The sequence below is a fragment of the Berghia stephanieae genome, chromosome 8 (assembly GCF_034508935.2).
Source record: "Berghia stephanieae isolate SIO BIC M18660-M18661 chromosome 8, UCSD_Bste_1.3, whole genome shotgun sequence".
NCBI classification, from domain to species: domain Eukaryota; kingdom Metazoa; phylum Mollusca; class Gastropoda; order Nudibranchia; family Aeolidiidae; genus Berghia; species Berghia stephanieae.
Window position 1 is genome coordinate 46,777,981 of NC_088367.1, and position 22,984 is coordinate 46,800,964.

Sequence of the window (22,984 nt, forward strand, 5' to 3'; positions counted from 1 at the left end):
ATTTCCAATAATTTTCGGAAAAACATCTAAATAAAATAAAAAGCAAAACTATAAGTTAAACTCTTATCAGCAAATATCTAGCGTAAATATGATCTTATATAAATTTGAGAAGCAAAGGATTGGCAGCGCGTTGTGAATGGAAAGAGACCTTAATACAACTGTGCACTTTTAAAACTTCTTTTATATCTATGCAAATCGTTTTAAGAGATAGAGAGAGCAGCCTTCCTTTCAATTATATGGCATTGATTGAAAGAAGAGGGCGTGGGCATATCATCAATTATGATGGTCTTTTTTCCAAGGTAGACAGCAGAAAAAAATAGAAAAAGAAGATAACAAGAGAGAGTTTCAAATTACTGGAGCAGGAATAGAAAATTATAAGAAAAATTTCAAATAGTTAAATATTACTATATTTTACTCACTCGCCTAAAGAGCTGTTTTGACAGGCCCTCTGCTTTACCAGGCTTAAATAACATTTTGTCACCCCGGTGAAGCAGAAGCCTGCTAAAACAGCACTGTAGGTGAAGAACGAAGTGAGAAAAATATAATAGTTTAGGCTCCTTTCAAATAGTCAAGCACTCTAAAGATTCATGCATCAATCTTTCATCGAACTGATAAATACAAATATATAAAAGGATGGAACCCATTGTTGATTTTTGGTTAGTGGTTTAATTGGGTGAAATACTATTATCTATTTTGATTGACATTATTTGAAAGAAAGTTACATTTCAGATTGAGAGAAAAATAGTGACAGCAGATGATTAGTGAAACTTAGGCAATGTCACTTGTGAAAAATCTTCCGAGTAAAATCTCAAAAATGTCCTAATTCAAAACATCTTTTGGACGGTAACACCATGGTTTACAGATGTGAAGTGCTCTGGGGCCTCAACAAAGAGCACAATGAAAATATGCTGTTTCTTTTATTATTATTATTAATATTATTATTATTATTATTATTATTATTATTATTATTATTATTATTATTATTATTATTATTATTATTATTATTACATGTATTATCAATTTTTTAATTTCATAGTATTTACTGTGAAAATAATTTGACATATGATCCACTGAATCATTCCAGTATTATGTCGGAATAAAATGGAGGAATATATTTGTTTACAGTTAAAATATTTGAAAAATTTCACTATTAGAAAGTGAGAGATAATAAAATTCACTCTCGTCAATGAAGGCATTTACTGTAACTAAAAGTTATAGATCAAGTTTAAATTTCAATTTTAAGTATCAGCTTTATAATACCGTCTTGAGATTATTGGTCATGTAGTATCTTTCAGCAAATTCCAATCGAAAATAGATAAATAATTGGGTTGTTAAAAATTGACTATAAAGACATTTCTGATCTTGCTTATTATTATTTTCCCCTTATATGTCCAAATGCCAGCATTTATAATCAACTTTGTGAAGACCTTAAAATTGTCGGTCCCAGGTTTGAAAGTTTTTTGCTTAGATGAGAGTCGTTTAAATTGATCGACATTTGCAGGATGAGTTTTTTTTTGGTTAAATTTTTAAATTTGTGTTCCTAGAGTAAGGCAGCTAACTGGTTAAAGAAAGATGCATTATTTATGTTAAAATTTCAACTAACTAACTATGCTATCTGTAAAAAGGGATAAATACAAAAGGACATGCTGAAAAGGATGATATGATATATTTTTTGAAATATAAAATTCAAAGGAGAGGGAAAAGTTAGGAAAAGGTGACGTTAAATTTCAAAAACATGAATACAAAATATTGAAAAGTTAGACACACAGTTTTGGGACATTGAGGGGGAACAAAATAAAATTAATATATAATTGATACATACAATAAACTACACCTGACATATACCAGTTATTAAATTTATTCATGATCTTCTTATTTAAAATGAATATCGTTTTACCGATTATTGAACAAGAAAGAGATAAGAAATAAAAAAGGAGGGTAAAATAAAAATAAAGTCAAACCTTTCATTTTAAAAATAATTTAACACTAGCTCTTTCCGGTGCGACGATTAAAAATTTTGCTTATCTATAACATTTGTAGTTATATTCATTCGTATATTCTTTTTAATGAGAAGAATCTAAAATTAAAATGTAGGTCTACTTTTAGAAATAAAATAAAACATTTTTCACCAGCTTTGATTAAACTGTAAATCTAAGACTTGTTAATAATTCTAAACAAACAACAAATCATTACAGTGGTGCACAGTCATACAGTCGACCTCGGATTCAATGAGATATCGGATTCATTGAGGTAAATTTAAACTCTCATTTAATTATTTTTTTTCTTCCACAACTAAGAACAGGGTTGCCAATTTTCCGTATATTTACGGAATTCAGTATGTTATAAAATCTCAGTATATTCTCCAATCACCTGCTAAATGGGAAGAAATGTATGTACAAAACGTCTTTTTACTGGAGTTCAGTGCTCAGAAATGAGTCTGTCAGTGTGTTTGTGTAAAATTTCAGTAAATTTTTGCCTGCTGAATTGGCAACCCCGTAATAAACATTAGTAATGACACCTTGCATTCAACGCGACCCTCAGTCCAAGCAATCTCATGGTATCCGAGTTTCAGTTTTGTACAAATGTTAAGCATTTGAACACAGCAAAATAAAAATTTAAAAAAAAAAAAAAAAAGCTTTTATTAACCATTCACGAACACAGCAAGCAAGCATTTGAAAAATTGATTAACAGCAATAGTTGGCAACAAAAACGTGTATTTCTATTTTTTAAAAGTGTAGGCTGAAGCTTGGTAATAGAACAAGATAGTGAAAAAACCAGAACTAAAATATGGGACAGTTGCCTTGAAATGGAAATTCTAAAAACAAACAAACAAAAAAACTTGAGAGCTTTTATATAATTCAATACCCACTAAATGTGCTCAAATCGCTTTACAAAGGGTCCCTTTTTTCAGATTCTGTTAAGAGCCAGGTACTCATTTTACACCTGAGCACAGTGAGAGAATGTGAGTAAAGAGCTATTTCCAAGGACTCAATTATGCAACGAGTGAGGCTCGAACCCAGGACTTTTGATATAAAAGCAAGTATCATAACAAAGACCACATGGCCACACTCAGGCTTGGAAAGATCAATTTAAAAAGACATTGAGCGGATACTGTTCCCCCTTCACCTCAAAATTCTCAGTGGTTTCTCATATTTTCCATGGATGAGACTCTTTTACTCATTTCACCACATTAAACGCTAAACATCCGATATTTAACATTACATTCCATTGAATAAAATGTTGTAGATAGGCAACTTATAACAAAAATGTCATAAAAATGCCTTTTGCAATCAAAAAGTATAATACTCATAATATGGTTAAAACGAATGTGTGACATTTCATTTCCCGTTTTTCTTAAAATAAATGAAAAAATAAAAAAGCAAATCATCAATCATTCTAAAAAAATAAAACAATGTGCTGAATTACTGCAGATAAAAAAAAAAAACTCCTGGCATATATCTAATCTATACTGATCAGTGTGAAAATGAAGGGATTTAAAGTTGAAATATTGTCATTAAAATATGAGGAGATTATTGTTATCGGGACCAGTCAAAACAACAACTGACTTGGTTGTTACAACAACAACAAATAATAATAATAATAATAATAATAATAATAATAATAATAATAATAATAATAATAATAATAATAATGATAATAATAATTATAAAAACAATAAAAGCAAATATATATTGATAAACCACTGACCAGCTGTAGCTTGGTGAGGTATCGCTTCCACCAGAGATATTTTTGGAATTCTGGCCCAAGGGCTGCCACTCCATAGTAGGTATACATGATGACGTGGATGAAAGAGTTGATCATGGCACCAAAAAATGCTTGAGATAGATATATAAAAATAAAATTTAACCAAAAAAAAAAAAAAGAAAAAGAAAGTAACATAAAAAAAACACACACACAAAAACAAAACAAATCAAAAACAAACAAAAAACAAAGTAAAATAATAATAAATGACACTTGTTGAGCGCTTTCCATGAACCAAACATCTCAGAGCGCTTTACAGATATATAATGAATTACATTATGAACACACGTAGTCAAAATGAAGTAGTGAAACAAAATACACATTTCTTAAATAATAATAGTACACAAACATAAAAGCTAAATCAAAATAATTTTGTAAACAATTAACTATACAAAATGTTGCTTATTTTTTTAAAAATCTTATAGATTGTAATACTGGATTGTACCATTTGGTTCTCCACACCTAAAAACTAACACTAACATTGCAAAAAGACAACAATATTGAAAGGTTTAAAGATGCATGACAGACTATCAGGGGGGTCCCAATAGCTCAGTTGGTAGAGCACTTACTTCACAAACAAAGGGATCAAGATCGATCCTGGGTGCAGCTGAGATTTTTTCATGAACCCTGTGTCCACCCAGCAGTGATTGGGTTGGCCAGGTCTGTTAGATCTGGTGGAAGCACTTTGTGACAGACTAGTATCCTACCCAAAGGGTAGCAAGCAATTGCTACTGTCCATTTCACGCTATAGAAACCGGGATAAACCCCGACTCCATGGGTCTGGTGGCTCCGAAGGACTACAGACCATCAGGAAGATACAATACTCGCTGGATTCTAGCGAGCATACTTTTGGGAAAAGCCAAAAAGCATGCTAGAATCTGAGCGTGCCGAAATCCAATGCTCATGGGAGGTAACCAATACATTTGGTAACCCAACTCCAACAAGTCGTATTGCAGAGCGTGCTAGTGCTAGAATTAGGCAAAAATTGTACTATAATTTTTTTTAATATTTTAATATGCAAAATCGGGGGTTTGTCATCCTCAGTCTAATTGAGTCAGTCAAGCAGAAAAAGAAAAACATCAATATCAAAACAACCAATAAACCAATCCACACTGTCCATCGACCATCCACTTCACACAAGATGTACCAGATAGGGAACATAGTGGCATGATGGTACACATGCATGCAGGAAACAACAATGACAACAAATAACAATAACAATAACAACAACAAACTACAACAACAACCCAATTGATACCGATGTACCAGATAGGGATCATGGTGGCATGATGTTGCACATGCAGGAAACAACAAAACAACAAATAACAACAACAACAACCCAAACCCAACTCACATTGTCCACCGGCCACCCACTTGACACCAATGTACCATATGGGGATCATGGTGGCGTGATGGTACACATGCAGGAAACTGACTTGATTGTTACAACAAACAACAACGACAACAACAACGACAAAAACATCAACAACAATAACAACCCAAACCCAACTCACATTGTCCACCGGCCACCCACTTGACACCAATGTACCATATGGGGATCATGGTGGCGTGATGGTACACATGCAGGAAACTGACTTGATTGTTACAACAAACAACAACGACAAAAACATCAACAACAATAACAACCCAAACCCAACTCACATTGTCCACCGGCCACCCACTTGACACCAATGTACCAAATGGGGAACATGGTGGCGTGATGGTACACATGCAGGAAACTGACTTGGTTGTTTTTCTTACGCATGATGAAGAACATGGTATCTACCATCTCAATGCACTTGGAGAAGTAGAACCACCAGATGGCTTTGGCTATCTACAAAAGGGGAAAAGAAATAAAAAGATTTAAGAAAATATTGGCCTTTTTAATATTCTTCTTTTTCTTTTTAATTCCAATGTTTACATGTACCATGTGGTCAATTACTCATGATGATAATGATGACGATGATGATGATAATGTTGGTAGTGGTGGTGGTGATGATGATGATGATGATGATGATGATGATGATGATGATGATGATGATGATGATGATGATGTTGGTAGTGGTGGTGGTGATGGTGATGATGATGATGATGATGACGATGGTGATTATGATGATGACGATGGTGATTAGGATGATGAAGATGATGATGGTGGTAGTGATGGTGGTGGTGGTGGTGATGAGAAAGGCCGATGATACAACAATGATGATGATGTTGGTTGTGATAATGATGATGATGATGATGATGATGATGATGATGAAGATGATGATGGTGGTGGTGGTGGTGGTGGTGGTGGTGATGACGACAATGAGAAATGGCGGATGATACAACAATTGATGACAAAGAAGACCACTGTTTTCACTCACCCTAAGCTCATAATGATCATAGCTGTACTTGACTGGCTGACAGGAATAACTGTACCCTGCCATTATTGAGCAATAAAACAACTAGAGGAAGAAAGAAAGATGGGGGAAAAAATTATTAGAAAATGGGAAGAAGGGGAAGAGGGGGGGGGGGGGGGTTGTAAATTGTTATATGCATGGGGATAGGGGAGGGGAACTTCTTGAGGAAAAAAAATGTGATTGAAACAATCTTGGTAGAAAAGAAAGAACAAAGACAATTGAACGCACACGCACGCACATGCAGTATATTAAAAAAAAAAAAAAAACCCACTAAACATACACACACTTTCAGGAATGCAATAATCCTGTCAATGGTAAAACAATTATTTATGACCAAAACAAAACAAACTTCAGAGTCGAATTGAAGTTTATCCCGGTTTCTATAACCCTAAATGGATGTTTCTGTTGCTTGCCATCCTTTGGATAGGACGCTATTGGTCAACAATAAACATCTATTTCATGATTGAGAGAGAGAGAGAGAGAGAGAGAGAGAGAGAGAGAGAGAGAGAGAGAGAGAGAGAGAGAGAGAATATAAGTGAACCTTCTTACCTCTTTACATATATGGAAATTAAGTACGACACAGGCAAAGTTGTAAATGACTATGGCATGTTTGAGTTTGTAGGGCTCCCTGTTGGCCATGTATCGGGGTCCTACATACACGGCCGCTAGGTATAAGGCCACGATCATCAGGGTGGAGGAACTTTTACACAATACAAATTCACTCAATGTGTTCAAAACGCTTCAAAGAGGCCCCAAGTAAAAGGGAAACAGCAACGCTTAATATATAGTATGAGACGAGAGAGAGAGAGAGAGAGAGAGAGAGAGAGAGAGAGAGAGAGAGAGAGAGAGAGTATACGAGTGGGCCATCTTACCTCTTTACATATATGGAAATTAAGTACGACACAGGCAAAGTTGTAAATGACTATGGCATGTTTGAGTTTGTAGGGTTCCCTGTTGGCCATGTATCGGGGTCCTACATACACGGCCGCTAGGTATAAGGCCACGATCATCAGGGTGGAGGAAAACCCGGACATTAAGAACCAATCCTCCACTCTGGGATCTGGAAATGTAGAAAATTACGAGAAGGATAAATAAATAAATAAATAAATAGATAAATAAATAAATAGATCAAGAAAAACTATGAATAAATGAATATACAATAAATAAATAAATAAATAAATAAATAAATAAATAAATAAATAAATAATAAATTAAAAAAAAAAAAATAATAATAATAATAATAATAATAATAATAATAATAATAATAATAATAATAATAATAATAATAATAATAATAATAATAATAATAATCGTCACCTGCAGAAAAAAAAATATGCGCCAATCAAAGCAATGCGATTGAATATTCATAAGAATCACAGTCATAAATAAAAAAATAAAAAAAACGAACGTTATTGGGGATCGATATTTTACGGTCACTTATCGTGTGTTTTTATTTATTGTCGAACAGGCGTCGTTTGGTCGGCAGATTCACCTCCTTCCCCCCCCCCCCCCCCCCCCCCCCTATCTATCATTGTTTCATTCAATGCTATATTATATTGAAATTCAATATTAGCATCATGCGTCAAGAGCTCCTATTTGAAAGGGAGTTGGGGGTTGGGTTTTTTTTTTAGTTTTGTTTTTTTTTTTTTTTTGTCAGCGTCGAACAGGCGCTTTGACCCCCCCCCCCCTCTCACTTTATGATTATGCTTGTTTTATCAATCATTGTTTCAATACTATATATATTGAAATTCACTAAGTGTTAAGCGTCTAGAGTTCTTATTTGAAAGGGAGTTGGGTTGGGATTTTTTTGTTGTTGCTTTTTTTTGGCCAGCGTCGAACAGGCGTCGCTTTGTCGGCAGATTCACGCCCGCCCCCCCCCCCCCCCCCCCCCCCGTCCCTCTCATTTTGTGACTGTGCTTGCTTTATCTATCATTGTTTCAATACTATGTTATTGATATTCAATATAGCATTATGCGAGATTGGAAGTTGGAGTTGGCATTTTTTTTGGTTTTTTTTTTGTTTTGATTTTAGTTTTTTTGGTCAGTGTCGTTTGCTCGGTAGATTTAACCCCCCCCCCCCCCTCCCCCTTCTCATTTTGTGAGTGTGCTTGTTTTATCTATCATTGCTTCAATACTATATTATTGATATTCAACATAGTATAATGCGTCTTGAGCTCTTATTTGAAAGGGAGTTGGGCGCCTTAGAAATAAATTTCATTATTATTATTATTATTATTATTATTATTATTATTATTATTATTATTGTTATTATTATTATTGTTATTATTATTATTATCATCATCATTATTCTTATTTTTTATTATTATTGATGTCATTGTGTATTTAGGAATATTTTTAAAAAAATAAATACCCCCCCCCCCCCCCCAACCCCCCCCCCCCCCCCCCCCCCCCCAAAAAAAAAAAAAAAAACGAGATTTTATTTAGCGCAATATCCACGAACTGTGCTCAAAGCACTGTTACCAACACCAACACGTAACATGTAGAACGAGACACGAGGACGACACCTGTTAGGCGATAATAATATTACAATTTTTCTCCTACAGAGACAGCGCTGTTAACCGGCCAGGTACTCATATTAAACCTGAGTACGGTGAGAGAATGTGAGTAAAGAGCTTCTTCCAAGGACTCAACTATGCGCCACTAAGCTTAGCGAGACTCGAACCCAGGACCTTGCGATCCGAAAGCGAGTGTCATACAACTAGACCACATAGAATCGAAATAAAGATGGAAGGTAATCGTTACAGTTGGAAAGAGTTGGACGATGACGATAAGCAACTGTCAAAAATAAAGGCATGTGTATTGAGGCCCCAAACCCTTCTTCAGCAAATACACGAGATTTAAAGAATTAAATTATGTTAATAAAATGCTTTGTTCCAAAGGTGATGAGCGAGCATGAAGTCTCAATTTCCTCATGCTCTCTCTCTCTCTCTCTCTCTCTCTCTCTCTCTCTCTCTCTCTCTCTCTTTCTCTCAAAATCTATCTCTCTCTCTTGCTCTTCTCATCCTCCTCTCTCTCACATCCACGATCTCTAGCTATTTCTTATACTCTTTCTCTCCAATTGATCCTCTCTCAATTTCTCATCTCTCCTCTCTCTCTCTCCTCTCTCTCTCCTCTCTCTCTCTCTCTCTCTCTCTCTCTCTCCTCTCTCTCTCTCATCTTCTCTCTCTCTCTCCTCTCTCTCTCATCTCTCTCATCTCTCTCTCTCTCTCTCTCTCTCTTCCCCCCAATCTGTCTCTCTATTTATTTATCTATCTCCTCTCTTTCGATTCATCCGTTTTCATCTTTCTCTCATCCCATCATCTAATCTATCTATCTATCTATCTATCTTCTATCTATCTATCTATCTATCTATCTATCTATCTATCTATCTATCTATCTATCTATCTATCTATCTATCTATCTATCTATCTATCTATCTATCTATCTATCTATCTATCTATCTATCTATCTATCTATCTATCTATCTATCTATCTATCTATCTATCTATCTATCTATCTATCTATCTATCTATCTATCTATCTATCTATCTATCTATCTATCTATCTATCTATCTATCTATCTATCATCTATCTATCTATCTATCTATCATATCTATCTATCTATCTATCATCTATCTATCTATTTTATCTACTTATCTATCTACTATCTATCTATCTATCTTCTATCTATCTATCTATCTATCTATCTATCTATCTATCTATCTATCTATCTATCTATCTATCTATCTATATGCCTATCTATTTATCCATCCATCCATCCGCCAATATAGACCTCCATCTATCCCACCATAATTTCTTTCTCATCAAAATTCAGCTGTTGTTTGAGTTACAACATTCTTTAAAAGCCCGCTTTCGTGTGGTGTGAGTGTGTGTATATGGCCGGGAGGGAGGGGGGGGGGGGGTTGCAGTGTGTATGAGTAAGTTGTTTGTGTAAGTGTGCATGTGTGGGGGGGGGGGGGGGGGGGGGGGGGGGGGGGGGGGGGGAAGTGTATGTGAGTAAGTTGTGTCTGTGCGTGTGTGCGTGGGGGGGGGGGGGGCGTGTCATTAAAAAGAAGCGGCGGAGTCAGTCAACTGCGCTTAAATCCAATATCTTTAAAACGATATACATTATTATAATATGTACGTAGTTTCAAGCCACTCCTCTCTCACGCTCACCCCGAGGACAGCCTGAAAATGTCAGCGCGGGAGTAAATAATAATAAATTATAGCTACACTGTTAAACTTGATAGATCAAGCGTGTTATGCCGTAGGTAGTACATACACCGACATGCCGCCTTTTCTTTTTTGTTTTCCTTTTGGCTAAACGCTTTTTTTTACTTCATATGTTTACATGCTATGCGTTTAGGTATAATTCTCACAACACGTGTCAGCGCGGGAGTAAATAATAATAAAAAGCTACACTGTAAAATTTGATAGATCAAGCGTGTTATGCCCTACACCAACAAAACGCCTTTTCAAAATTTTCATTTTGGCTAAACGCTTTCTTATTTCATCTGTTCACATGCTATGCGTTTAGGTAAAATACTAACAACATCTGCCAGCGCGGGAGTAAATTATAATAATAAATTATAGCGACACTGTTAAACTTGATAGATCAAGCGTGTTATGCCCTACAACGACAAAATCAAAATGCCTTATAATTTCTTTTCATTTTGGCTAAACGCCTTTTTTTTTAGTTCATATGTTTATATGCTATGCGTTTAGGTAAAATACTCGCAACATCTGCCAACCAAATTGAATACACCAACACACAAAACTGCGTGTCAACCTTTAACGGTTATAGTATATATATAGTATATACATTTTATTCAATGGGCAGTCTCCTATTATGAAGTAAACGTTTTGTGGACATTTCTTTAAATAAAAAAAACCCACAGAATTTAAAAATCCCAAACAAAGAAACAACACTCCCCCCCCCCCCCCCCAAAAAAAAAATCTCAAATAAAACAAAGAGAAGCTAAACAATCCCCCCCCCCCCCCCCCCCCCCCCCCCCCGCGCGCGCTCACACACACGCAAAATCATACCAAAACAGAAAGAAAAAATAACAAAAAAAACAAAAAAACCTAGAGAGGAATTGAAAAATAAAATACCTCAAAACAAAGGGAAAAGACGACTGGGGAAAACCAAATGCAAATATGTTGTACAGTATTCATGCTATGCGTTTAGGTGAAATATTCACAACACCCGCCAGCCAAATCTAACATACCAACAACACACAACACTGTATGTGATCTTTAACTTTTAGTCATATTGATATAAGTAACTGAGAACTTATTTATCACTATTATTTTGTGTTGTTCCCTTATATATGAGTCACATCTACTCACTTTATTTTTTATCTCCATTTTATTGGCTCGTTTAGGCACCTCTAGCTTTTATTTATCACTAACGAGCTGTCTAAAAATAATAACAAAGAGCTGAGTGGCATCATCTTCGTTCCTTCTTTTTTTTTTTTCTCTTTTTTTTTTATTAAATCATATAAAATCAATTTTAAAAAAGAAAGTTTTTTTTAATGTATATATTCATTAATTGTTTATTTTTTAATTATTTTTTTTCAAACTTTTATATTTATTTATATATTTGTTTTATCGTGTTTAAAAAAACGTATATATTTATTTATTTATTCTTTTTTTTTAAAGGTCAACATCCCTAGGTTAATTAATTAAGCTTCGTTCCTTCTATTGCAGTCCAAATTCCAGTAACAATTATAATAAGTACTCACGATTTATGGGGGACCGATCGATAACAGCCCCCCCCCCCCCCCCCATGCCATCGCCTCCACTATCTCATTACAATCATAACAATATTTTGTATACTCATCACAACCACCACCAGCCCATCATTATCACCACCACCATCAACACAACAATATCACTACTTCATCACCATCATTTCATTATCGTTATCATTACTACACCACCACAACCATCACCACCACCATCTGCACCACCAAAGCCATTATTACAACCATCTGCACCACCACCACCATCACAATATCACTACCTCATCACCATCATTTCACTATCGTCATCACTACACCATCACCAACATAACCACCATCAGCACCATCATAAGCATTGCCACCACCATCTACACCACACATCCATTACCACCTACAACATCACAACCATTACCACCACCACCTACAACATCACAACCATTACCACCACCACCTACAACATCACAACCATTACCACCACCACCTACAACATCACAACCATTACCACCACCACCTACAACATCACAACCATTACCACCACGCCTACAACATCACACCATACCACCACCATCTACACCACACAACATTACCACCACCACCTAACAACACACAACCATTACCACCACCATCTACAACATCACAACCATTACCACCACCACCTACAACATCACAACCATTACCACCACCACCTACAACATCACAACTATTACCACCACCACCTACAACATCACAACCATTACCACCTCCACCTACAACATCACAACCATTACCACCACCACCTACAACATCACAACCATTACACCACCACCTACAACACACAACCTTACCACCACCACTACAATCACAACCATATACCACCACCACCTACAACATCACAACCATACACACACACAACACAAACCAAACCCACTCAAAACCACCTAACAACAATCACAAAACCATTACCACCACCACCATCACCAACATCACAACCATTACCACCACCATCCTAACACACATCACAATCCATTACCTCACACCACCTACTAACCATCACAACCATTACACACACCACTTCACACCATACCCATCACACATCACACACAATACCATTACCACCACCACCTACAACATCACAACCATTACCACCACCATCTACACCATCACAACCATTACCACCACCACCTACAACATCACAACCATTACCACCACCATCTACACCATCACAACCATTACCACCACCACCTACAACATCACAACCATTACCACCACCATCTACAACATCACAACCATTACCACCACCATCTACACCATCACAACCATTACCACCACCACCTGCACCATCACATCCATTACCATCACCATCGGCACCACCACAACTATAAGTTCCACCATCTGCACCATCACAACTACCAACAACAACAACAACAACAACAACAAAAACAACAACAGCAACCAACGTGAACTAATATATTATGACCAATATTCACTAAATGTGCTCAAACCACACCAAAACCATTACCACCACCACCACCACAACCACCACCACCACAAACAACAACAACCACATTGAGCTTAAACATAAGACCATTATTAACTAAACGTGCTCAATGCTCTTTACAAGCGTCCCAAGCCTACAGCAACGCTTAACACGTTGGACGAGACAAGACGCCCGCGTAAGGCACTATCCTTTTTTTCTGCTACAATAAAAAACAAAACAAAAACAAACAAACAACGCTGTAACCGACCAGATTCTCATTTTACACCCGAGTGTTTTTGAGAATGCATGAGTAAAACAACCCCAACTTTGGGTTGTCAATTGGATTCAGTAGTCTGATGTCACGCCGCCCGGCAACGGCGGCCATCTTGGTTCTAAACAAAGAAAATCATTACTTTTTATTCTTCAAGCTGGCAAGAACCTTTCATATGTCTTGTGATCAGAATGTAGAAAAATCACAACAAGATCAGATTTATAATGTTTTTCTCCTCTGGATACACTTTTATGCTCGTCAGAGAAATATCTCATAAGGGCGTCCGCCATTGTTCCGATAGTTTAGAGTCAGTGTTACTTAGTTACCATGCGTCATTAGGAAGGAAGTGACGTTACGACTATTGAATCCTATAGGCAAGGCAGGACTTTAACCCATGACCTTCAGGTCACAAGTCGAATGTCACACATAACAAAAATCGCTCAGCCGCACTACAATCATCAAACGAACCCCCCCTCCCCCCCCCCCCCCCCCCCCCCAAAAAAAAAAAAAACAAAAAAAAACAAACAAACAAAAAAAACAAAAAACAAACAAAAAAAAACATCAAAAACATCACAATAAACAAAATAAACCGACACGCGCCCCCTATATAAATAGTAAGAGATTGCGTCATTGCCCCATTAGTTCTGGTTGGCAGCGCATAAAAAATAAATATAGGTATAATAATTACAATCAAAATACATACAAAGGCAATGGGATGGGGGAACGTTAAACGTTTTTTAATCCGTTGGGCGGAATGAGGTAAGGCCAAAGCCAACATGAGTACATGCCTGTTACCCCAAAAACAATCAGCCCCACAGATTATCCCGAGCACAACCGTAGCCTTGGTAAACTCATAGCTTTACACTAGCTAGAAAATTAAAAAAGCTCACAACATTGCCATCCGGAAGTATAACGGACCAACACAAAAATTATGTGTAACCTCAAACGTTTATAGTCTGGTTAATACCGTTTAGTGAGAATTACTCATAAACGCGGATGGCAAAAAAAAAAAAAAAAAATATAAACCTTAACAAAGCCCTGAGTAACGTCAACTTCATTCTATCAATTAAAAGGACAATTTGTATTATGAGCACAATATTATTATCACAATATCTTGACACAGTAATGCCATGCATTGCTTTGCCCCGATAGGGTACCATAGTGTGATGTCAAAATATCCTGAAACCAGTCCATCGTAGGACTGAATGCATAGGTAACTTATGCAACTGATCTTCTGGTTTTAGTTTAAGTGATGCCATCTTATTTTATAGCCTAAATAAACGCTGGTTGTCAGTAACGATCACCCATCTCTCTCGCTCTTTTACGCCCCGTAATCACAACTACATCTTGCTAGTAAAATAGTTATGATTTAATGTAACCGTTTTATTGTTAGTCCTCCGGAGGATTGGTTACACACTTCCAATTATTTTTTTAACCGGAAGTGAGGAAGGTGTGACGTCACAACTTCTGCTTCCCATTGACGACACCGTGTTTATCATTTATTTAGACAGCCTGTGTTAAAATTGTGAGTGGGTGCTCAGGATCTGTGAGGCCGATCGATTGTCTCAGGTAACAGGCATGTCGTGAAGTTGGCTGTGGGAAATACCTAATCGGAAACAACAACGTGACTAAAAAAAAAAAAGCAACCAGGAGCAATGCAAGGTCAATCGTTAATCCCAGTCATGGATACAGATTACATTACATGCGCTCACTTATTTTTAGCAGTCCATTTATACCGTAATCTGTAAAAAAAAAAAAAAAAAAAGAAAAAAAAAAGAAGACATTTTAAAATTTTTGGCCAGAAACTCAATTTTCAAACATCGATCGAATAAAAACCTCTCATAGTTCCAGATTCAGACTTCCTTGAAGACTCCTTTTAAGTCTCAGGTTTGAGAGTTTTGGACAAGATGAGAGTCATTTTAATCGATCGATATTTGAAGGATGACATATCTGGCCAAAATTTTTAACATGTCTTTTTTTTTTTTCTCCCTCAGGAAAAGGCAATACAATGGGTAATTATCAAATAAGTATCATTTGTTTGCACTAGACTAGGTAACTCACTTCTCTTTTTGTTTCGGCGATCAGTTCTTTTTTTGTTTCGGCGATCAGTGTTGCAGAATTCAGGACCAGTTAAAATACATGGTCTTAGGTGAGTGGATGTTTCCCCAATGAGTATTGTATTGGTTAGTCATAAAGTATAAATATCATTCTGAGTTATATGATTAAATTTTATTTCGGTGATCAGGGCTGCTTGCGCCTTATCAATTTCATTTTGGAATTCCAGTCGAAAAAAAAAATATTAAAAAATACAGGATCAGGTGAGTGAGGTTTCCGAAAAATGACATATTCTAAAATTAGATAGGCGGTATGCGGTTCGTGTCATTGTCTTGTTTTTGATTTCATTGCCAACAAATAAGTGGTGTATCTAGTTTCCCCACATTCGATTCAACAACCTAAATTATGTAACCGGCTATGTGGTCTAGTGGTATGACACTCGTTTTCGGATCGGAAGGTCCTGAGTTCGAGCCTCGTGCTCGGCGCATAGTTGAGTCTTTGGAAAAGGCTCTTTACTCACATTCTCTCACCATCATCATCATCATTGCTTTATTCACCCTGGGTCATGGTATAGGCCACAGACAAACAGTTTCCATCCTTCTCTATCCTGAGCCAACTTTTTTATCTCATTCCAGGTCTTACCACTTCTCTGTATATCAGCTTCTTTAATTCTTCTCCATGTTCCTCGTGGCCTTCCCCTTGATCTTCTGCCCTGAGGGTTCCAGTCCAATACTTTCTTTGTTATAGTTGAGTCATTCTTTCTAAGCGTGTGTCCAATCCACCTCCATCGTCTTCTTCCTATATCCTCTCCCACTGGTTTCTGCTGTGTTCTTTTCCATACTTCTTCATTTTTTATTCTATCCATCCATTTTATTCTGAGTAGCTTACGCATGCACCTGTTTACGAAAATCTGTACCCTCCTTATACATGCCTGTGATGCGTTCCAAGTTTCACATCCATACAGTAGGACAGACTTCACGTTTGAGTTGAAAAGTCTTAGCTTTAGTTGAAGGGAGATATCTTTAGTTCTCCAAACTCTGTTCAAAGATGTGAATGCAGCCTGTGCCTTTCCTATTCGTGCTTTCACCTCTGCTTCCGTGCCTCCATCCTTGTCAATTATACTTCCGAGATAGCAGAAAGTGTCTATATCTTCGAGTTCCTGATCTTTTACTTTGATCTGCTCCCTTTGGCGCGTACCTATCCTCAAGACCTTTGACTTTGCAGGGTGAATTCTTAGACCAATTGATTCCGAGAGGCTGTTTATAATTGTGGTTTTTGCTTGCATCTGGTCCTGGGTGTGGGACAAAAGAGCCAGATCATCTGCAAAATCCAGATCATCCAACTGTGTCCAGGGGGTCCACTGTATCCCATTTCTTCTCCCTTTGGAGGTTTCCTTCATTAGCCAATCAATGGCAAGGATGAACAGGAATGGAGAGAGCAAGCATCCCTGCTTGACACCAGTCTTAATTTCAAAGCTGTCAGTAAGCTGATCTTCATGTATAACCCTGCAACTTGATCCTTCATACATTTCCTTAATGAGGTTTACTATCTTTTCAGGGAGTCCATAATGTGCCAGAATTTTCCACAATGTTGCTCTGTCAATACTGTCGAAAGCCTTCTCGTAATCCAGAAAGTTGACAATAAGAGGAGAGTTCCATTCTATAGACTGTTCCACTATGACTCGCAGAGAGGCAATCTGGTCGGTGGTTGAACGGTTTTTCCGAAAACCTGCCTGTTCGTCCCGCAGTTTAGCATCTGTTGCATTCTTAATTCTCTCTAAAATAATACGGTTGAAAACCTTTCCTGGGATAGAAAGAAGAGTGATGCCTCGGTAATTATTACAATTACTGAGGTCCCCTTTCTTTGGAAGCTTGATAAGATGTCCTTCCTTCCAATCCTTTGGGAATATCCCGTCATTCCAGATTCTCTCAAATAGTGGGTGCAGGGCCTCAGCATTTATTTCCGCATCAACTTTTAGAGCCTCCGGTGGAATCTGGTCTGGTCCAGCAGCTTTCCCCCTTTTCATCTTGTTAATGGCACCCACAATCTCTGCTATCGATGGTGGATCACAGCTAATTGGTAGCTCATTCCTTGCAGGCAAAATTTCTGGCTGGTTGTCTGGTGGTGGTCTGTTCAGAAGGCAGTTGAAATGTTCCCTCCATCGTTCAGATTGAGCCTCTTTTCCAAAAATAGTTTTCCCATCTTTGTCTTTGACTGGTACCTCTGGTTTCCCATATTTTCCAGCAAGTGTCTTGGTAGTTTGATAAAGGATCCTCATGTGTCCTCCAGTCGCTGCTGCTTCTGCTTTCTCTGCAAGTCTGTTCATGAATGCTTCCTTGTCTTTCTTCACAGATCTTTTGACTTCCTTAGCTATGGCTCGATACTGCTCTTGTGCATCCAGTCTTGAAGCCCTTGTTCGGCTTGCATTCACTTGTTCCTTCCTTGTTCTCCTCTTTTCAATAAGGTCCAAGGTGGTTGGACTTATCCATTCTTTATGTTCCGATTTCTTTACCCCCAATACCTCGTGGCAAGTTGTTATGTAGACTTCCTTGATCTTTGCCCAATGTGACTCTACATCTATGTCCTCCTCGAGCTCAGTAAGAGGTTGGAATCTATTACTCAACTGTAGTTTGAATTCCTCATTCTTTTCCCCATCAAGTGCATTCACCTCGAATTTTCTTCTTGTATGTGATCTGGCCCCGTGTTTTCTGAGTCGGAGCTTAAGCTTTGCCAATAGCAGGTGGTGGTCTGATCCAACATCTGCCCCTCTCCGTACTGTCACATCTTCCAATGAACGTCTGAATCTACGAGAGATACAAAAATGATCAATCTGATTCTCTGTCATACCATCTGGTGAGACCCAAGTTGCTTTGTGGATCCTCTTATGGGGGAACACTGATCCTCCAATCACCAAACTGTTGAATGCACAGAAATTTGCAAATCTCTCACCATTATCATTCATTTCTCCCATGCCATGACGTCCCATGATACCTTCATAGCCTACGTTATCCTGTCCCACTTTTGCATTAGCATCTCCCATCAATATGTTGATGTCTTTCCTTGGCAACTTGTCAATGACTTGTTGTAGCAGACCATAAAATGTATCTTTGTCCTCATCTGTTGCATCATTTGTTGGGGCATAGATCTGTACAATGTTCATGCTGATCTTCTTACTCCGTGTTGTAAAGGACGCCATGATGATCCTTTCTCCGCATTGTTCCCATCCTCTCAGTGACTTCTGGGCAAACTTGCTTAGAATTATTCCTACTCCCTGTGTATGAATCCCGTCCCCTCTCCCTGAATATAAAATCTTCTCCCCAGACTTGAGGTGTTTCTGTCCGGATTGTATCCAGTGGGTTTCGCTTACTCCAAGTATATGCAGCCTGTATTTTCTCATCTCAGTCACAACTTGAGAGCTTTTTCCTGCTTCATACATGGTGTGAACGTTCCACGACGCAATTCGAAGCTGCTTGTTTGGCGAAGACGTCATCGGGTCAGCAGAGTCCTTTCGGCTTTGTCTGTTGTCCTTCATAAATTCTGTAATTCCAGAAACTCTTCGGTCGCCCAAGCTAAAAAAAGGATTTGGTTTGTCTGTCTGTGTTTCTGTAACGGTTTGAGTTTAACGGAAAGGGTGTTAACCCTTTGCCAACCCCCAACCTGGAGGACCAGGTGACTCAAAGATGGGGGAATCACACACCATTAGTCGCCTTTTACGACACGCTGGCTTGGCGTTGGGCTATTCTTAACCCTCTCAGTTGAGGGACCCCGGACACCATACTCAGGTGTAAAATGAGTACTTGGCCGTTAGCAGCGTTGTTTTTGTCCGAAAAAGTGTAATATCGCCTAACAGGCGTCATGTCCTACATGTTAATTGTTGCTGTTGACCAGAGACCCCTTTAAAGCGCTTTGAGCACATTTAGTGGATATTGCGCTATATAAGGCTCAATTAAATTTAAAAACCGGATGTGTCAATCCGGCAATGAGTAACGTGTAAGAAAAGTTAAATTTCATTTCTTAAACGTCAAAAGCCTCGGATTTCTTTATTTTTTTATTTTTAAAATCATTTTGACTTTAGACAGAGTTGCCAGTTCAGGTAACAAAAATTTACTGAACTTTTAAAAATAATTTTTTAAAAATAATTGAGCTTTGTATAGCGCAATATCCACTAAATGTGCTCAAAGCGCTTTACAAGGGGTCCCTGATCAACAGCAACATTTAACATGTAGGACGGGACATGCCGCCTGTTAGGCGATATTACAATTTTTCGGACAAAGACACCGCTGTTAACGGCCAGGTACTCATTTTACATCCGAGTACGGTGAGAGAATGTGAGTACAGAGCCTTTTCCAAGGACTCAACTATATGCCGAGAGCGAGGCTTGAACCCAGGACCTTCCGATCTGAAACCGAGTGTCATACCACAAGACCACATAGCCGCACTAAAAACTTTTACACAAACACACCGACCCCTATCTGAATGCTGAACTCCAATAAAGACTTTTTGTACATACTTTTTTTTCTTTCCGTTTAGCAGGTGATGGGAAAATATACTGATGGTTTATAACATACTAAATTCCGTAAATATACGATTAAATAAATACAGGATGAATGAATGAAACACTACAGATGTTCTTTAATCGTAAATATCCAGAAAATTGGCAACCTTTGTTTAGACTTAAAAGCTAATTTTCTTTGACAAGTTCATTCCACCAATAAAACATGTAAGCTTCAATTTAATTACAAAGATATATAAAAATGGACGTTTCGGGTTTCCCCTTTATCAACAAACAGGATGAACGAAACACTACAGATGTTCTTTAATCGTAAATATCCAGAAAATTGACAACCTTTGTTTAGACTTGAAACCCTAATTTTCTTCGACAAGTCCATTCCACCACCAATAAAACCATTATCAACACGGTGGTGGGTCCACAAATTAAGGTTAGGCTACCTACTGACCTGCAATCGTGTATGTCCAGTCGTAGAAGGTTTTGAACTGGTGGTATTTGTCGAGTAAGATCTCCATGCTGGCGGATGTGTTTGGTGAGGTAGACGGGGGACTGTGATGAGAGGGGTTCTGAAAAGTTGAAATTGACAATGTTAACTAAAATTGACAATGTTGACTAAAATTGACAATGTTGACTAAAATTGACAATGTTGACTAAAATTGACAATGGTAACTAAAATTGACAATGGTAACTAAAATTGGCAATGTTAACTAAAATTGACAATGTTGACTAAAATTGACAATGGTAACTAAAATTGACAATGTTGACTAAAATTGACAACGGTAACTGTAATTGAGAATGTTAGCTAAAATCGACAATGTTAACTAAACTAGATATGCTTTTTTTTAATGTGATATAAGCAATACATAATCGATATTTTATCCAATCTTGAGCTTGAGTTTTTATATAGCGCAATATCCACTAAACGTGCTCAAAGCGCTTTACAAGGGGTCCCTGGTCAACAGCAACATTTAACATGTAGGACGGGACATGACGCCTGTTAAGCGATATTACAATTTTTTTTCGGACAGAGATAACGCCATTAACGGCCAGGTACTCATTTTACACCCGAGTGAGAAAATGTGAGAAAAGAGCCTTTTCCAAGGTCTCAACTATGCGCCGAGCGAGGCTCGAACCCAGGATCTTTCGATCCGAAAGCGAGTGTCATACCACTAGACCACGTAGTCGCGCTATGTGAGGTATAATATAATATGGAATATGAACAATGCATAATCGATATTTTATCCAATCTTGAGCTTTTATATGGAGCTTCTTCTTCATCCAGCTTATCCCGCGTTATGCAGGGTTGCCATAACGAATGCTATATTTCCATGCATCTTCCTCCAGACCCAGTTCTTTCATATCGCCCTTTGCCTTTACCCTATCCAACCATCTAGCCTTTGGGCGTCCCCTTTCCCGCTAATTGTATATCCAATACTTTCCTCCCCACGTACTCCCTCTCTCGTCTCTTTTATATAGCGCAATATCCACTAAACGTGCTCTTCGATACCTGACCAACATAACATATAGAACGAGACATGACGCTTGGTAGGCGATCTTACAATATTTCCCCCCCCCCCCCCCCCCCCCCCCCCCCCCCCCCCCGACACAGACAACGTTGTTAACGACCATGTACTTATTTTACACCCGAGTACGATGAGAGAATGTGACTAAAGAGCCTTTTCCAAGGACTCAACTTTGCGCCGAGCGCGGCTCGAACCCAGGGCCTTCCGATCCGGAAGCGAGTGTCATTGCATATCACAAGACAACACATAGCCGCTCTCCAATTGACAACCATGCTACAATATAACACGATTACATGGAACAAACTGACTCGCATTGTTTAACTTTATAATTTAATATATGAAAAAGTGGGGAGCAGACAGTATAAAGATATTGAACACACTTCTATCAGAAAGCACACGGAAAAAGAAGAAAAAATGCATAATTCCTTACGCCCACGATTTTGTAACATCAACAAATCTATTTATTTTAATATTTACTTACTTTCGCACATAAATGAATGATTCAGTTTCTAAATGAGTCACTATAGTAGCATCTGAAACTTTATATTTGTTTCTAACTCAAGCAGTCTAAATCCACACAAGTGAAAAAAGACAACAACAACCCAAAAAAAAAAAAAGAAAGAAAAGAAGGAAAAACAGAAAAAAAACCAACAAAAAAAGCAAGCAAACATACAAACAAAAAAACAAAACAAAGCAAAACAAACAAAACAAAGTAAACAACCCCCCCCCCCCCTTTTCCAAAAAAAAAAACCCAACAAAAAACAACCCCAACAAAATCCTACCAATAAAAAAAATAATATAAAAAATAAATAAACAGTATTAAATAAGCGCCGCACGTTAACTTCATTATTGAGTATACTATTTCTCCTATCCAAAAAATAAACTTACCATTTTTAATATCACTGATAAGTCTGATAGATACCAATTCCCAAAGCGTTCACCTCTAAACAAGCTCAATTATAAAATAACAAAATAAGTGAAACAAATAAATAAAAAATAAATCAAAAGGAGGGAAAATAATTATTTTAAATATTAATAAGTCCAAAACGATACAACCTCAAGATAATACAACACGCTCTAAAAAAAATCTAAAAGTATCACTGAATTACAGATGGGAACTGCAAAGATATCTTTAAAAGGACCAACTGCAACTGCTGAAAATCGCCAAAATATATAATATTAAAGGTCAACGCTTTCTCCCGCAGAAAAAAAAAACATGATTATAGTGTCATTATAGAAGATGAATATCAATAAAATAAATT

The 22,984-nt window shown here is 37.4% G+C and overlaps 1 protein-coding gene across 9 annotated transcripts in view; it reads right to left on the minus strand.

Annotated features, from left to right (window-relative positions):
* LOC144978782 (very long chain fatty acid elongase 4-like) overlaps positions 1-22,984 on the minus strand; it is a 45,635-nt gene that overhangs the window by 9,316 nt on the left and 13,335 nt on the right. For 7 of the 9 annotated variants that reach the window (XM_078925266.1, XM_078925268.1, XM_078925265.1 and 4 more), the window contains exons 2-6: positions 20,648-20,765; positions 7,037-7,224; positions 6,129-6,209; positions 5,425-5,596; positions 3,709-3,836 (exon numbers count right to left, since the gene is read on the minus strand). In XM_078925266.1, the coding sequence (XP_078781392.1) occupies positions 3,709-3,836; positions 5,425-5,596; positions 6,129-6,209; positions 7,037-7,224; positions 20,648-20,714 (636 nt within the window). In that variant the 5' untranslated portion in view covers positions 20,715-20,765. Of the gene's footprint in view, positions 1-3,708; positions 3,837-5,424; positions 5,597-6,128; positions 6,210-7,036; positions 7,225-20,647; positions 20,766-22,610; positions 22,876-22,984 lie in introns of those variants that run through there. The other 2 variants (XM_078925264.1, XM_078925263.1) reach the window with 1 other exon arrangement.